Genomic DNA, 13,005 nt, shown 5'->3' with positions numbered 1-13,005 from the left:
TTGCTGAAAACCATTGACTGAGTTTGAATGGACATTCTGGGGAAGTAGTTTCCAATATGACTGGGTGGGGGTCATGCATTCAACATAATGCATTCTGCACTGTAAATTATATGATTCTATAATCACCTCAGACAATGAAATCTGGCTGAGAAAGGAATTCATTCAGCTGTAATCTAATTGTGTAAATCATGGGGCTAGAATCTACTAGCCACGACCATCATTGGGTAACCGGAGAAAGTAGATTATGTGACAAGCCATGTGTCAAGAAACTGCTTTACTTCAGGCTATGAAACAGAAGCAGAAGAGATGCCGAAGAGACAGGACCCCTGAGTAGCCTCTCTTTCTCCATCCAGCCTGTCTGCTGTTCAACCATTCATTCACTGCAGGCAGTGTTTTAAGAACCCATTCAGCAGCTGTTGATTCCATAAATACAGATATAATTCATCCATCTAAATAATCGCGACACCAAACCTAGAGGCCAAATTGAGCTCAACCTGAAACCAAGTAAAGACCCAGAGATAACTTTTATTGAACTCTCAAAAGACCTCTTCATCTCGCCTTACACGCTGTAACTTACCTTTATATGTGTATGTGTGTGAGAGAGAGAACCTTCAATGCACGTGTGCATGAAAGTTGTAGCAAATTTATTATTCTGAGTAGACCAGGTTAAGAACAATAAATACTATTCCTTTTTTAAACACATACAGTGAAAGCTGTCTGAGTCTTTTACAGTCACAGTATGTAAATAGTTAAACACTCACTGAATTGGCAAGCAGATTTAATAAAATATCTGCTGTGGTCAAACAAGGAGTTAAAAAGAGGGCACACTTTCTACCCCCGCAACAGTCATGAAATAACTGTTGAGGTCAACATGCATGCAAGCCTCATGCAGCTTACCTGAGAATAACGAGTGTTACAGTTTCTGAGGTGAGCATTTCAATTGTCTCTGGTTTATGGAGAAGAACAGAGGTTTTCTTTTGTCTATCTGTTCATGGGGTGTGGATGTCGTTGGCTTTATTGCTCACTTCTAATTATCCTGGAGAAGGTGGGGATTTCTTGAACCAATGTAGTCTGTGTGGTGTAAGTCCTCCCATAGAGGGAGTTCCATAATTTTGACCCAGCAAAAATGAAGAAATGGCTCATATTTCCAGGTTAGGATGGTGTGTGACTTGGATGAGAACTTGAATGTGATGATGTTTGCATGTGCCTGCTGCTCTTGTACTTCTGTATGGTAGAGGTAGCAGCTTTGTGAAGTGTGTTGAAGGAGCCGTGGCAAGTGCTGCAGTGCATCTTGTTCATGGTATACATATTGCCATTGCCTGCTAGCAGTATTGGTCGAGTAATAAGGTTATGAAATTGCATCTGAATTGTAATGACATCATTAAACACTGATTTCTAAATATTCCTGAGAATTCCTGTCTGTTTGAGACTGGAGCTGTGGCCTTTTCAACATATCCTATTCTCCCTTCATCCACACTGTAGAAAATCAAGGAAGTTCAGCAACCAGTGGGAGGAATTGACACCTCACTCACCAGCTCCGAGAGCAAATGGGCAGCACGGTAGCATTGTGGATAGCACAATTGCTTCACAGCTCCAGGGTCCCAGGTTCCATTCCAGCTTGGGTCACTGTCTGTGCGGAGTCTGCACATCCTCCCCGTTTGTGCTTGGGTTTCCTCCGGGTGCTCCGGTTTCCTCCCACAGTCCGAAGATGTGCAGGTTAGGTGGATTGGCCATGATAAATTGCCCTTAGTGTCCAAAATTACCCTTAGTGTTGGGTGGGGTTACTGGGTTATGGGGATAGGGTGGAGGTGTTGACCTTGGGTAGGGTGCTCTTTCCAAGAGCCGGTGCAGACTCGATGGGCCAAATGGCCTCCTTCGGCACTGTAAATTCTACGAAAAAGACCAAAGTTGCTTCAATTGTTTCTAATGAAGGGGAAATTGTTGAACTATCACCACGGCAGCAAGACATAGAACATAGAACACATATGATTAGTACAGGGCATTTACCTGCTGAAAACTATAGGGGGATGTATTGCTGTGGAGCCAGAAGAATGGCAGCTTACGTTTGCAGAGGGGAAAAGAGGCACAATTCCCACAACACCCACCATCTGCCACATACTGTTAGTGAAGGTGACTATTACATCAACTTTGTGGGATAGGAGGATTCCACAGAATTCTGCCACTTTGGTTTTGAGCAATTGGCACATTTTCTTTTTCTTTCACAATGTTAATGACTAGTGCATGTTGTGCTGTTCCTTATTCTATGCACATCATAGATCTCTGCCTTGGCTCTCTTTATGTTCTGTCTGACTAAATTGCTCCTTTAAGTAAAGCAGGGATACTGCTGGATAACTACAAAACCAGCTTCAAGGAATACAGAAGGTCTGGTACCTGTCCACATCTATTTCAAGGGTCTCCATTGGCTATGGGGTTGTTCCTTTCAGAGGTCCTGTGTGACGGCATTATTTTGACAAATGGCAATTAACTGCTCCTGGAGTATTTGTGAACATGACATATTGATCTATGTGAGAATAGAATAGTTGCTACCACTAAAAAAGTTGCCTGCAATAATTCTCCAAGCTAGCTGTGACTGCGGCAGAGACACAATTCAGAAAGATGTTCTTACTGGCTCTTTCACTTATATAACTGATATCTACACTGCAAACACCACCATTTCTCTTTGACACAGCTCTATGCAAACAGTATTTTTCCAGGACATTGGACATGGAAGGTGGCTGTGAATATTTATGTGGTGAATTATATGCATCGTAATTCACATTGTATTGCCTTGCGTTGTATTGTGTCCTTGTGGGCTCTGTATGTGAGCCGTTGCGCGACTCTGCCCATAGGGGGAGATGAGGAATTTGTACTGGGCTCCGCCCTTGGCTCCACCCATGGCTCCGCCCATGGCTCCTCCCACTAACCGGAAGTATAAAGTACTGCAGCCGTAAGCCGGCTCTCAGTTCCTCTGGTCACAGGCTGGCTTAGTTGTAAGACTATTAAAACCACAGTTTACTTCCAATCGTGTGTCTAGTGAATTGATGGTCACGTCAGTTTAATAGTCTTCGAAAACTTGAAGAAAACTACTGTGGAATCAGCCCTCAAACCTGACCGAATAGAACTCGACCCGCAGGCTGCAGAGGCAAAGGAAATCTTTCTACACTGGCTCCGATGTTTCAAGGCCTACCTGGCTGAATCAAGCACTTCTGAAGCTACAGAGGAGCAGAAACTCAGCCTACTGCACGCAAGGGTGAGCCATCGTATCTCTACGCAACTTAATTGTACCACCTCATATACTGAGACCCGGCCATGCTCGACCGAATGTATGTGCGACCCACCAACGTGGTCAACGCAGCATATTTTCATGACCCGTTGCCAGCGCCCCACGGAGTCGCTGGAAGACTTTCTGTGCGATTTAAAAGCCCTTGCTCGGGACTGCAATTTTCAGGCTGTAACAGCCGCCCAGCGTATGGAACTCGCTATCCGTGATGTATACGTTGCAGGGCTCAGGTCCAACTATGTGCGCCAATGATTGCTTGAGAAAGGGGCCCAGAACTTGGAGGACACTGTAGAGCTAGCTACAACTATGGAGGTCTCGTTCCGCAGTCTGAACTCGTTCCCCGCGGACCAAGCGACCCCATCGTGCGCCCCCGACCAGCGACTGCCCCAGGCCTGCGCCATGCGGACACCCACTCACTATGCAGGACCAGCGTGCCATTTTTGTGGACAGCCCAAACACCCACGGCAGCACTGCCCGGCCCGCAACGCGACCTGCAGCAGCTGCGGTCGCAAAGGACACTATGCCCGAGTATGCCTAGCCAAGTCGAAAACTCCAAACTCCCCCGCAGTCCAGAGCACTCGCCTCCCAAACTCACAGGCCCGCAGGCCCCGTAATGCTGCAGCGTGTCTGCCGACTCCGCCCCCACCCAACATGTGCGACTCATGGGGGCCGCCATCTTGGCAACCATCCTCCACGCGGCCGGCCACGTGCGACTCATGGGGGCCGCCATCTTGGATGCCATCTTCCTCGCCGCCCTCCACGGGTGCGGCCATCTTGGGCTCCATCCTCTCCAGCCTCTGAACCTCACCTCGACGACTACGACCTCAGCGGACAGTCATCACGGGGCCACTCCAGGACAGCTGATCGAGCCGCCGACTACCCGCAACTCCGCGCATTCACGTTGGACCAGTCGCGTCCGAAACACTTCCGGAACTCGATGATGACCGTTAAAATCAGCGGGTATAGGACACCGTGCCTCTTCGACTCCGTAAGCACCGAGAGCTTCGTACACCCTGAACTGGTAAGACGCTGTTCGCTCCCTATCTTCCCTGCACGGCAAACTATCTCCCTCGCCTCGGCTCACACTCTATCCACATACAAGGGCGCACCGTCGCGACCCTAATGATTCAGGGCGCCAGCTACTCTAATTTCCAGCTGTACTTACTCCCCGAACTCTGCGCCCCACTCTTACTTGGACTCGACTTCCAATGTAATCTCAAGAGCCTCACACTCAGCTTCGGCGGACCCCTACCTCCACTCACTATCTGCAGTCTAGCGACGCTAAAAATCGCCCCCCCTCCACTCTTTGCTAATCTCACTCCGAACTGCTAACCCGTAGCCACTCGCAGCAGGCAGTACAACCTGCAGGACAGGGTGTTTATTAGAACCGAGGTCCAGAGGCTCCTATGTGAGGGAGTCATAGAGGCCAGTAACAGCCCCTGGAGAGCTCAGGTGGTGGTCGTCAAGACCGGGGAAAAATTCCGAATGGTAGTGGACTATAGCCAAACCATTAACTGGTTCACGTTCCTTGATGCATACCCTCTCCCCAGGATTGCAGACATGGTTAATCAGATCGCCCAGTACCGCATATTCTCCACGGTGGTTCTGAAGTCTGCATACCACCAGCTCCCAATCCTCCTGGAGGACCACCACTACACGGCGTTCGAGGCAGATGGCCGTCTCTTCCATTTCCTCCGGGTCCCCTTTGGCGTCACAAATGGTCTTGGTGTTCCAATGAGCGATGGACCGAATGGTGGACCAGTATGGGCTGCGGGCTACGTTTCCGTACTTGGATAACGTCACCATCTGCGGCCATGATCAGCAGGACCACGACGCCAACCTCCACTGATTTCTCTAAACTGCCCAGAAACTTAATCTCACTTATAACATGGAGAAATGCGTTTTCCGCATGACCAGACTAGCCATCCTCGGCTATGTCATGGAAAATGGAGTCCTGGGCCCCAACTCCCTCTCCCTCATTGGCCCAGGGCCCTGAAGAGGTGCCTGGGATTTTTCACTTATTATGCCCAGTGGGTCCCTCGGTATGCGGACAAAGCCCGCCCACTATTTAAGACCACACTCTTTCCTCTGTCAGCTGAGGCGCGCCAGGCCTTCAACTGCATCAAGGAGGACATCGCCAAAGCTGCCATGCGGGCGGTGGATGAATCCGTGTCCTTCCAGGTGGAAAGCGACGCCTCAGCGGTCGCTCTCGCAGCCACTCTGAACCAGGCAGGGAGACCAGTCGCCTTCTTCTCCCGAACCCTGTCCGCTTCGGAACTTCGACACTCCTCAGTCGAAAAGGAAGCTCAAACCATTGTGGAAGCCATACGACACTGGAGGCACTACCTCGCAGGTAGGAGATTTACCCTCATCACCGACCAAAGATCGGTTGCCTTCATGTTTGACAACTCGCAAAGGGGCAAAATTAAAAATGATAAAATCCTGCGGTGAAGGATCGAACTCTCCACCTACAATTACGATATTATGTATCAACCGGGGAAGCTCAACGAGCCCCTAGATGCTCTGTCCCGCGGCACGTGCGCCAGCGCGCAAGACGACCACCTGAAAGCTATCCACAATGACCTCTGCCACCCGGGGGTCACCCGGCTCGCCCACTACGTCAAAGCCTGAAATCTGCCTTTCTCCACCGAGGAGGTAAAAGCCATCACCAGGATTGCCCGATCTGCGCGGAGTGTAAACCGCACTTCTATAGACCAGACAAGGCCACCTGGTAAAGGCATCCCGGCCCTTTGAACGCCTGAGCATCGATTTCAAAGGGCCACTCCCCTCGACCAATCGAAATGTGTACTTTCTGAACGTCATCGATGAGTTCTCCCGCTTCCCGTTTGCCATCCCGTGCCCCAATATGACCTCCCACACAGTCATCAGAGCTCTGCACAATATCTTCACCCTGTTCGGTTTCCCCAGCTACGTACAGAGCGACAGGGGTTCGTCCTTTATGAGCGATGAGCTGCGTCAGTACCTGCTCGACAAGGGCATCGCCTCGAGCAGGACTACCAGCTACAACCCCAGGGGGAACGGGCAGGTGGAGAGGGAGAATGCGGCGGTCTGGAAGACCGTCCTACTGACCCTCCGGTCCAGGCACCTCCCGACCTCCCACTGGCAGGAGGTCCTCCCCGACGCGCTCTATGCTATTAGGTCCCTCCTATGCACCGCCACCAACCAGACCCCTCACGAATGACTATTTGTTTTCTCTAGGGGCACTACCACGGGGGTTTCGCTCCCATCCTGGTTGAGGACACCGGGCCCGGTTCTCCTCCGGAAGCACGTCCGGGCACACAGACAGATCCACTAGTAGAGAGAGTGCTACTACTCCATTCGAACCCTCTTTCATTGAATACCCCGACGGCCGTCAGGACACCATTTCCCTACGGGATCTGACGCCTGCAGGATCCACCACCGCCACCACCACCGCCGAGGTACCCCTCACACTACACCCCACCCAACCCCCCGCGCCCTGCGCCCCCGCACCTATAGGTTCACTGCCCATGCTCCGCGCCCCCGCGCCTATAGATTTCCTGCGCCCCCCCCCCCCCCCCCCCCCCCATTGCCCGTCGCACCGGTCAGGTATGAAGCTCGGACCGAATCACCCCCAGAGTCCACCATCGTACCCTCACCGACCGCCACCACCCAGCCACCCGAAGAGGCTGCAACCCCGGTGCTCTGCCGATCCCAAAGGACGACTGGGCCACCGGACCGGCTCAATTTGTAGACCCGTCACCCCCGCTGGACTTGATTTTCTTACAGGGGTGAATGTGGTGAATTATATGCATCGTAATTCACACTGTATTGCCTTGCGTTGTATTGTGTCCTTGTGGGCTCTGAATGTGAGCCGTTGCGCGGCCCTGCCCATAGGGGGAGATGAGGAGTTTGTACTGGGCTTCACCCTTTACTCTGCCCATGGCTCCTCCCAATAACCGGAAGTATAAAGTACTGCGGCAGTAAGCCTGCTCTCAGTTCCTCTGGTTGCAGGCTGGCTTAGTTGTAAGACTATTAAAACCACAGTTTTACTTCCAATCGTGTGTCTAGTGAATTGATGGTCACATCAATTTAGGTATATTTTGCCTATTTAATTTTTAATGAGGCTCATGCTGCAACCTTGCCCTCTGGGTTACTAGTCGAGTGAAATACCCGCTACACCACCATCTTCCTGTGTACGTCAGTAATGCTGGTGTTGATTATGTTATGGCACCCTGGGCTACTGCATGGTCAATTCCAACCCCACTTGACCTGGAGTCACAACATAAGTGAATTACCTAATAAATTCTGAAAAAATACCAAAGCCTTTGGCTGCCCAATAATTATAGTCGCCAGGATTGTAAGTGTAAACACAATTGCTGTTTATTTATTTAAAACCAGAATTATAATGAAGTATGCAGCAAATACTGGTTAACTGTTATCTAATTCCTAATTACCACTTTAACTTGCACCCCCACCCTCAACACACACAAACAACAGACAAACACGGGAAGAAAGGGGGAAAACAAATCATAAATAAAAGGTAAAAAGAGTCTTTGTTGCAGATGATGGTCTCCAGCACCTTACTCCTCTTCTAACCTTGCTTTCAGTTCGTGGTTTTATTAGAGGTTCATTGAGGTCTTTTCAGTTTCAGAAATACAGTTCTCACGGTCCTTTATGGAGAGAGCTAGCAGGTTCTGGTCTTTGGTTTGCAGCCTGTAATGATTTTCTTGTAAATAGATTTGTCTTGTTATGCTCTTGGCGTAGCATAAGCGGCTTCCTTGATGTTCACTCTGACAAAGGAAGGTTCAGACGTAGAGATAACTTCAACACGTTTATTGAACTATTTACAAATCTCCTACTCGGGTTCGCCACTACTGTTAATCCTTCTATAGCTACTCAGACTGACAAACCAGTCTGCTACAATCCACGTGGTGGGTGTGATCAACCCTGTGTCTGTACTCACTAAGTGTCTCCACTGGAAAGAGGAAGATCATGTGTGCCGTGTCCTTTATATATGGGTTGGTGTAATGCCCCCCTGTGGTAGTGTCACCTCTGTGTGTATCGTGAATGCCCATTGGTCATGTTCTATCTTAGTGACCTATTGGTTGAGTGTCTGTGTGTCATGTCTCTGGTGCTCCCTCTCGTGTCTAGCCAGTCTACGTGTACTTACATTAACCCCTTGTGTATCTACAGTGATGTATATCACCACAAGATTCATTCAGGTTCTCTGAAAGTTCACATATACAGAAGTCCCAGCCTTTCTGGAGAGAGGTATGGAGGAGAGAGAGAGAGAGATTTATCCCTGTGCTTTCAAGAATCAAAGCTCCAACTCTTTGGGACAAGCTGCAACTCCTTGGCCACCAGCCAATCAATCAAACCGAGTCCCACCCCATCTCTCTCTCTGGTGCCAAAAGGTCTACAGTTCTTGTTCAGATCAGCAGAAACTAGCACCCTATTCTCCTGTAACTTCTGAATTCAGCTGCTTGCCTTAAAGATACATGCCCATTAATCCTTTTTTAAAATAAATTTAGAGTTCCCAATTCTTTGTTTTCCAATTATGGGGCAATTTAGCTTGGCCAATCTACCTACCAAGCACATCTTTGGGTTTGTGGGGTGGCACCCAAGCAGATATGGGGAGAATGTTCAAACTCCACATGGACAGTGACCCGGGGCCAGGATCGAACCCGAGTCCTCGGCAGATCCTGCTAGACAGCAAAATAAAAGAAAGGGGAAAAAAGGGAATAAACAGGAAGGACCCTTACAATTGATGATGACACTCGTGGATGATAAGTGTATATTTTAAGGGAAAAATGTACTATTTATTTTTCATATCTTTCCAGTTCTAGGCCATTTCTTTCTATGCATTCATTTTGGCATTTATGCATTGAATGGTGTTGGTTGTGAATCAGTGAAAGTAATTGGTAAGCACATAGCATTGATGAAAAATGTGAATATTTCAGTTTAAGATATAATGATAACTTTGTTCATGAACTAAGAACCCAATCAGTAAATATTACAATGTTATTTCATTACTATGCAATGACACAGTAGTCCAATTATAAGAACATAGCCTGCCTTAAAATTGTATTGTAAAATATTTAGTGCACGAATACATGACCCATTTGTATAACATCTCTTTGTGTGCTAATTTGTAAGGCAATCCCTAGTTTCAAATCAATTTATTTAAAATGGCTACCACCTCAGTAAAAATAACTGGGAAGTATCATATAGTTATGCTAAGCGTTCCTCCGTCATCATGCACAGTGCAACATTGTTGTATGCACTTTGTACCAATTCTGTAAATTATGTTCGAGTTTCTAATGCAACCATTTTTGCTTTTTGCAATTGATTTATTTTTAGGAAGGTTGTTGCTTGTGATTAGCTACTTACTACTTGTTCCAATGCTGCTTCTGATGAGCCATGGATTTACAATTACAAGGTGGAAATCATTCAAATATAATTAGCAGAAATGGTGCGATAAACTCCTTTAAATATTTTAAAATATTAAGAATATCGAACTGTCAAACTCCATGTGATGTGGCTACATTATCAGCATGAAGATGATCTCTTCACGTCGGTGGGTAGTTTCAAGTTGCGCACAGACCTTCCATACCATCTACCCTAACACAGATTCCAGTAGAGATAGTACAGGGTAATACACATTGAATTAACTATACCACAAAGATTGTGAAAACAAAAATTTACCAAAATATGTAATCTTTCAAAGCAAAAACAGACATCACTGTGATATGCATTTAGACAAAATTTTCAGGATATTTCGGGGGGGGGGGGGGGGGGGGGGCGTTGGGGGGTTGGTGGGAATTGATCTGGTGATCATTCACAAGATTTTTCTTTGGACTGACCACAGCTCATTGCCAAGTTAGACTGGTTGATTCTACTCTGGGAGAAGGGGCTAGAAGCCGTTAGATTTTCTTGAAAGCTGACAATTGAGGTGGAATTTTCTCTCCCGTTTGGAGTTGTCACGTTTGGCGGCATGAGCAGAAAAGATGGCACTCGTCACGTTTCCAGGCAATTTAAATCCAGGACGCAATTGTCCCCTTTCCCCATCAGTGGCAGGCCTTGTTTACTGCTGTCCAACGTCAAGAATTTAATTTTAATGCATTTGCATCATTTTATTTTGTCCACACGCTGGAATCATCCTCCCAGGTCAAATTTAATTCTCACACGGCGTGACCTCAGAATGGTATGATTTACAACTGCCTTCAAAAGGTGTGCACCTAGTGAGCTGAACTTGGAAGGGAACTCTGAGATGAGTACCGCCTAAGGGGACATGGTGGCACAGTGGTTAATACTGCCACCTCACAGCACCTGGTTCAATTCTGGCCTTGGGTGACAGTGTGGAATTTGCACGTTCTCCCCGTGTCTGCGTGAGTTTCTACAGGGTGCTCTGGTTTCCCCCACAGACCAAAGTGCAGGTTAGAAGGCTTGGCCATGCTAACTTGCCCCTTAGTGTCCAAAGACGTGCAGGTTAGGTGGGATTACAGAGATAGGGTGGGGGAGTGGGCCTAGGTGGGGTGAGTGAGATGCTTGTGAATGTGTGATGGGCTTGTGAGTGTGTGAGTTTAAAGTGATAAGATGGTTGACTTAGTCTGACAGCATAGATGAGATCATTCATCCTCTGCACCGGCTCCCTCTTTCCAGCGTTGGCACTGACCACTGCTGCCACCGTCTCCCAAACTGGAGTGGTGAGCTTGCTGGACTGCCAGAGGTAGAGGACACCAGGGAAGGCCTTCATGCTGGCAAGCAAACGCATTCCAGGAACTGGTCACTGAATCTGGAGTCTGCACTCCTCTTGGCTCTTGAGGCCATGTCTTCATTGGAACAGTCTTGGGTTGGAGGCATTGAGAACTGTGCCTGTGGGTGCAGTTTAAATATGCCTCACAGTGTTGGCCTCACTGTGTTGAATTGATGGGACCATCTCCTCGGTCAGAAGGCGATTGGACTCCTCCAGTCGGCTTTTCAGACCAAGGAAGAATGCTGTCAGCCCTTCCTGATCCGCGTGACTCTGCCTTTGCAGTTCCATCATCTGAGGGACGACCGGACCCGAGGGCATGTCATTAGCCAGGGGCTCAGTAGTGTGCTCGGCACTGACATCCTGCCGAGTGCAAGATTCCTCGGACGTCCCTCCCTCCATCTGTTGTGGATCATCAGCTGTGAGGTGCTTACCAGTGAGTCACCCAGAAGCCTGCCTCCTAATTTAAAAAAAATAATCTTTATTGTCACAAGTAGGCTTACATTAACGCTGCCATGACGTAACTATGAAAAGACCCCAGTTGCCACATTCCGGCACCTGTTCTGGTACACGGAGGGAGAATTTAGAATGTCCAAATTACGTAATAGCACATCTTTCAGTACTTGTGTAAGGAAACAGGAGCACCCGGAGGATACCCATGCCGACACAGGAAGAAAGTGCAGACTGCACAGACAGTGACCCAAGCCGGGAATCGAACCTGGGACCCTGATGCTGTGAAGGAACAGTGCTAACCACTGTGCTACTGTGCCGCCCTCACTCCCACCCGGGTCCGAGTAACTGCACTGGTGGAAGGTGTGGATGACAGATGTGACATCTCTTCTATGGTGATGTTCAAGAACTCTTTCTCCCCCCTTCACCCTTCCTGCTGCTTGGGTCTGTGAATTCCAGGGTGTAAGGATGATCCAGGGTGCGGGGGTCCCGCATGACTCTGCGTGGCTGTGCCATCTCACGTGGTTGTGCTCGATTATCTTCTGCAGGGATACGGATGGGGAGATTGTAAGTTTGGAGCATTGAAGACTGGCATGCATGGGGCTGGAGTGGAGCAGGGATGTGAGGAGCTGAGTTGAAACTGGGCGGCACCAAGGCGGCTGGGTGCCCCATGATAGCCGGTCAATCCATGAGGTAACTGGTTGAGAGATCACCTCATAGGTGTGAGGGGTGGGTGGGGGGGTACATTGCAATACTGGAGGTGGCAGAGTTACCCTGGCTGTGTGAAGAAGGTCATTCGTTTTTTTACGGCACTACTGCCCCATCCCCTTTTGCAAAGAGGCTGCAATACCCTCCCTGGCAGGGATGGTCACCTTGCTGGTAGGCCACTTCTTGGAGTGCAGGTACAATTGCCATGGATCTGGAACATGTGCTGGAGAGGTATTTATATGGAGCTCTGTGGTGAGATAACCACTGTAGTTATGCGTACTGCAGTAGGGGGATGTATGCCTGTACCTGTAATACAGGTTCCTCCGGTAAGCCCCTGCCAGCTAGCTCTGCCCACAGGGAGCTTGTGTATAAATATGCATGAGAGCCACTCAGACCCTTAGTCTACAGTTGCAGATGGAGGGACAACATCGTACAACAATAAAGCCTCTATTGAACCAGTCTCTCGGCTTTGAGTATAATTGTTAGCACTACAATTTATTGTTGTACGATTTCCCATTCACCATGGACATCAGAATCAAGCCTGACCGTCTGCAGCTGGATCCGCAGTCGCCTCACGCCAGAAAAGACTTTGTTCACTGGCTCGCAGTCTTCGAGGCCTACATCTCTTCAGCGGACCCTCCCCCAACGGAGGCTCAGAAAAAGCAACTCCTGTACTCCAGACTTAGCTCCAGCGTCTTTCCGCTCATTCGAGATGCGACTGACTACACCACAGCTATGGAACTGCTCAAGGAGAACTATGCACCATCGGCGAACACCCTGTTTGCGAGGCATCAACTTTCTACTCGCGTCCAGCAGCCGGGTGAGTCGATTG

General features: G+C 48.8%; 1 protein-coding gene across 7 annotated transcripts in view; it reads left to right on the top strand.

Moving 5' to 3' along the window:
• The window catches only part of LOC119976291 (transmembrane protein 145-like), a 74,715-nt gene that overhangs the window by 32,162 nt on the left and 29,548 nt on the right, over positions 1-13,005 (top strand). For 6 of the 7 annotated variants that reach the window (XM_038816714.1, XM_038816717.1, XM_038816713.1 and 3 more), the window contains 2 exons: positions 9,103-9,183; positions 9,623-9,701. In XM_038816714.1, coding sequence (XP_038672642.1) covers positions 9,103-9,183; positions 9,623-9,701 — 160 coding nt within the window. The remainder of the gene's footprint in view (positions 1-9,102; positions 9,184-9,622; positions 9,702-13,005) is intronic. The other variant, XM_038816715.1, reaches the window with a different exon arrangement.

This window comes from Scyliorhinus canicula, chromosome 13 (genome assembly GCF_902713615.1).
Source record: "Scyliorhinus canicula chromosome 13, sScyCan1.1, whole genome shotgun sequence".
Lineage (NCBI taxonomy): Eukaryota > Metazoa > Chordata > Chondrichthyes > Carcharhiniformes > Scyliorhinidae > Scyliorhinus > Scyliorhinus canicula.
This window is presented reverse-complemented; position numbering and strand designations above follow the sequence as displayed.